Source organism: Haliaeetus leucocephalus, unplaced genomic scaffold, assembly GCF_000737465.1.
Source record: "Haliaeetus leucocephalus isolate CR32 unplaced genomic scaffold, Haliaeetus_leucocephalus-4.0 Scaffold414, whole genome shotgun sequence".
Lineage (NCBI taxonomy): Eukaryota > Metazoa > Chordata > Aves > Accipitriformes > Accipitridae > Haliaeetus > Haliaeetus leucocephalus.
In genome coordinates, this window is record NW_010972850.1 from 1,254 (window position 1) to 6,048 (window position 4,795).

The 4,795-nt window shown below is 63.3% G+C and overlaps 1 protein-coding gene across 1 annotated transcript; it reads left to right on the plus strand.

Moving 5' to 3' along the window:
• The first annotated feature begins 361 nt into the window (after positions 1-361).
• Positions 362-3,005, plus strand: MON1B (MON1 secretory trafficking family member B). Its single transcript, XM_010574129.1, has 5 exons — positions 362-417; positions 511-903; positions 1,001-1,832; positions 1,924-2,071; positions 2,823-3,005. The coding sequence occupies exons 1-5, from the start codon at positions 363-365 to the stop codon at positions 3,003-3,005; spliced, it is 1,611 nt and encodes a 536-aa protein (XP_010572431.1). The 5' UTR covers position 362.
• The last annotated feature ends 1,790 nt before the right edge of the window (positions 3,006-4,795 follow it).

Here is a 4,795-nt window from a genome sequence, read left to right on the forward strand (position 1 = left end):
AAGGGGCGTGGCTTGGCACCGGGCAGGGGTCGTGATTGTGGTGGGGCGGGGCTTAGCGGGGACCCCCCCTTTAGGGGTGTGGCCTAGATCTAGGGGCGGGGTTACATGATGTCCCGGGGTGAGGCTCTGCGGGGGCGTGGCCTAGTGGCATGGGGCGTGACCAGAGCCCCCAGGGGCGTGACCCAGTGGTGAGATACCACCCCCCCCACCCCAAGGCCATGCCCTTCAGGTGGGGCTCAGGGGCGTGACCAAAGGCCGTGGGCGTGGTCTCCACCCTGTGGGCGTGGTCCGGGCCTGCCCTGCCCCCTCTAGGTGTTTGGGTGTGGCCTGCAGGCCCACGTGACCCTCCTCCGTAGGCGACCATGGCGGCGGCAGCGGCCGGCTCCCCTCCCAGCGAAGGGACCCCCCAGCCCCCAGGTGAGGCCGCGGGCACCTGCATCCTGGAGTGTCCCCCATCCCCCCCGCCCAGTGTGCGTGTGTCCCCCCGTTGTCACCCCGTCACTGTCACAGATGCGGCGGAGGCCGACCCGACGGAGCCGGCGGCAGCCGTGTCGTCCCCAGATTACCGTCGTGACGAGGAAGAAGAGGTATCACCGGCAGCGGTACCGGCGGCCATGACGTCCTCGGGGTGTCAGCATGCCGGGGAAGAGGAGGAGGTGACGGCAGCGGTGACGACGGTGGCGGCCATGACATCCCCGGGATGCCGGCGTGGCGGGGAAGAGGACGTGACGGCAGCGGGGTGGCGTTGCCGGCGGAAGCACGTCTTCGTGTTGAGCGAGGCGGGGAAACCCATCTACTCCCGGCACGGTAACGAAGAAGCATTGGCGGCCACCATGGGCGTCATGATGGCACTCGTCTCCTTCATCCAGAGCGGCGGCAACGCCATTCGCGCCATCTGTTCCGGTAAGGGAGGGGTTAACAGCAAAGAGGTGGGGTGGGGCACCCCCAAACCGCCACACCCCCACCCACTGCTGTGGCGTGTGTGTCCCCACAACTGCAGAGGACCGGACTTTGGTGTTCGAGCAGCGCGGACCCTTGTTGCTGGTGTCGGTGTCCCGCACGCGGCAATCAGCGGCGCAGCTACGGCGGGAACTGGCCTTCGTCCATGAGCAAATCCTCAGCCTCCTCACCCGCGGCGGTATCGCCCGCGTATTTGCCCGCCGCCGCGGTTACGATCTCCGGCGTCTCCTTGCTGGCGCTGAAGCTGTCCTCGATCGTCTCCTATCTGGCGCAGCAGCAGACGGGCGGTTGTTGTTGGGAGCGGCTCGTTGCTTGCCCCTTCCGGCAGCCCTTCGGCGGGCGGTTTCGGGAGCTCTTCGCCGCGCCGCCGCCACTGCTGTCCCCGCCCCCGCTTTGGCTTTGTTGGCGGCCGGCGGGCGGTTGGTGACGGCAGCGCGGCAGCGGGCTTTGGCGGAAGGCGGCCGGTTGTGTGCCAGCGACCTTCACCTCCTCCTCAATCTTTTGGGGAGCGGTGTGGGGGCGGGCGAAGTGTGGACCCCCGTCTGTTTACCCCGCTTCAACCCCGACGGCTATTTCTACGCCTACGCGGCGGCGCTGGGCGAGGAAGAGGAGGAGGAAGGCGGCGGTGGCACTGGCAGGGTGACGCTCATCCTGCTGTCGACGGAGCGCGAGGGGTTCTATGCAGCGGCGGGGTGCCGGCGGCGTTTGGAGGAGACGCTGCGGGCACAGGGGTGGCTGGGGGAGCTGGGGGCGGCAGTACGGGGAGGGGCGGGGTATGGCCCCGCCCGCCCTGGCGCCCCCGAGCTCCGCCATTTTCTTTACAAGCCCTTGGAGGGGCCGGAGGAGATGCAGCAGCTGCCGCAGTTTACGAGGTGCGGGGCAGGGGGCACCCCAAAATAGGGCGGAGTGGGGGCGTGTCACCTGTCATGCACCTGACACCTGTGTCCCCCACCCCGGGTTCAGCCCTGAGCTGGAGGACCCCTACACCAGCGAGGAGGAGCAACACCGGCTCTTCGACCTGTACCACTACCTGCACAGCCGCGTGCACAGCCCACACCGGCCCCTGCGCCTCCTCTACCACGTGGCTGAGAAGGAGACACTCTTGGCTTGGGTAAGTTGGTGCGGGGGGGAGCCATCAGTAGGTTCCAGAGTTAACAGAGGGTGTTCACTCACGGCTCTGTCATTAGGTTCCAGAGTTAACAGGAGTTGCTGGCTATAGGTGTTGTCAGTGGGTTCCAGAGTTAACAGGGGTGGTTGCTGGTGGCACCATCAGTAGGTTCCAGAGTTAACAGGAGTACTGAGTTGTGGTGCCATCAGTAAGTTGCAGACTTAACAGGGCTGCTTACTGGCAGCACCGTCGGTTAACAGTAGTACTCACTGGCAGTGCCATCAGTAGGTCCCAGAGTTAATAGAGAGTACTCACTCCTGGCTCTGTCGCTAAGTTCCAGATTTAATGGGGGTTGCTGGCTGGCAGTGCCATCAGTTGACAGTGGTACTTGCTGGCAGTGCCATTAGTAGGTTCCAGGGTTAACTGGGGCGCTTACGGGCAGTGCCGTCAGTAGGTCCTAGAGTTAACAGGGGCACTTGCTCCTGGTGCCATCACAGGTGCTCTGTGGCAGCACCATCAATTATTGGAGTTGCTTGCTGACAGCACCATCAGTGGGTCCCAGAGTTGACAGAGGTACTCGCTTGCGGTGCTGTCAGTAGGTTTCAGAGTTAACGGGGGAGATCATTGGGAGCATCATGACTTAATTGGGGTGCTTGCTGGTTAAGCCACCAGTAGTTAACAAGGGATGCTCACTGGTGGCGCCGTCAATAGCGTCCAGAGTTAACGGAGGCACCGGTTCCCTCCCCGGGCGCAGGTGACGAGCAAATTCGAGCTGTACGGCTGCTTCAGCCCACTGGTGACGAAGGCGGGAGCCATCGGGGTCCTCACCAAGCTGCTGCGCTGGCTGAAGAAGGAGGAGGACTGGCTCTTCATCCGCTACCCGCCGCCATACTGTGCTACCCCCGCCCGCTCCGAGGGGGCCGAGGCCGAGGGCTGAGCCCCTCCTTGGCCCCAGGGTGGGGAATAAAATGCCGCTGGAGAAAAGTGTCCCCTGTGTTGGGGCGGGGAGGGGGAGATGGGGCTGACACTGGGGTCCAGGGAGCTGGGGGGGACTCACCAGAGGAGGGGTGGGGCTGCTGTGGCAGGTGACATCATGCGGCAGTGATGTCATGAGGGGTGAGGTCACAGGGGGGTGGTGGTGCAGTGGGTCGAGGGATGAGGGAGGAAGAGGGGACAGAAGGGAGAAGAGGTGACAGAAAATGGAGGGAAGGGGACAGAAACGAGGGGGAAGAGGGGACAGAAAATGCGGTGGAAAAGGGACAGAAACAGGGACAAGAGGACAGAAGACGGAGGAATGATGTGACAGAAATTGGAGGGAAACGTAGCAGAAAAGAGGGTGAACAGGAGACAGAAAAGGCAGGAAGTGGGGACAGAAATTGGAGGGAAGAGGTGGCAGAAAATGGAGGGAAGAGGGGACAGAAACGAGGGGAAAGAGGTGACAGAAAATGGAGGGAAACGTGGCAGAAAAGAGGGTGAACAGGAGACAGAAAAGGCAGGAAGTGGGGACAGAAATTGGAGGCGAAAGGGGACAAATTGGAGGGAAGAGCTGACAGAAAATGGAGGGAAGAGGTGACAGAAACAAGGGGGGAGAGGGGACAGAAACAAGGGGGGAGAGGGGACAGAAAATGGAGGGAAGACGGGACAAGAAATGGACGGAAAAGGGGGGGAAGAGGGGAGACAAAATGGCGGGAAGAGGGGACAGAAAATTGAGGAAACGTGACAGAAAAGGGACAGAAGAGGTGGCAGTAAATGGTGGGAAGAGGCGATAGAACAAGGGGGAAGAAGGGACAGAAAATGGCGGGAAGCAGGGACAGAGAATGGTGGGAAGAGGGGACAAGAAATGGAGGAAGAGGGGACAGAAGCGGGTGACAAGGGGACATGAGAGGGGACAGCAAATGACCGCTGGCCACCATTGTCACCTGTGTCCCCTCAGGCTGCGGCGATGGACGGTGACCCACATGGTGAGGGGCTCTGGCGGCCATGTCCCCTGGGACGCGGATGCAGGTTTCTCCCCCGAGGAACACGAATGTCACTGTCTGTCATGTCGTCCCCCCACCAAGGTGTCCCTTGTCCCCCCGCGGGGGGTCCACGGCTGGAGGCACTGCTGGTGCGGATCCGCAGCCTGCACCGAGGTGAGCGCTGGGGGGGGACACAACGATGACCCCTTCCCCTGTTCCCATCCTGTCCTCCATGTCCCCTCTCCCTCTATTCCATCCCCGCGGCATCCGCGTCCCCGACACCCCCTCGCAGCGCGTCAGGTCCTGGCGCGGGAGATGGCGGAGGCGCAAGGACAGAGCGAGGGGTTGCGACGGCACCTGGAACAACGTGAGTCGTTCTAGGGAGGGGACCGAGGTGCTGGGGGGGGGGACAGGGACGGGACCCAGATGTCCAGGGAGGGGACTGGGGACACACACCGAGGCGTCCGGGTGCTGATCCCCCTCCCCGCAGTGGAAGAGCGTCAGGCAGCGCTGGAAGGGCTCTGGCAGCAGAAGCAAGGTGAGGCCGCAGTCGTGCCAACTTCCCAGCATGCACTGGGGCCGGATGCTTGGGTCTCTTTTTTTTGGGGGGGGGGGTGAGGACCCTCCTCTGGATGTCTGCATCCCCTCCCCCGGCAGAGGCGCTGCGGGTGGCGCGGTTGCGCAGGGAGGAGGTGGAGGCCGAAGGTCAAAGGTGAGTAGGAGGGGCCCAGGATGCCTGGGTCCCCCTCTGACACCCTCCCCCCCCATT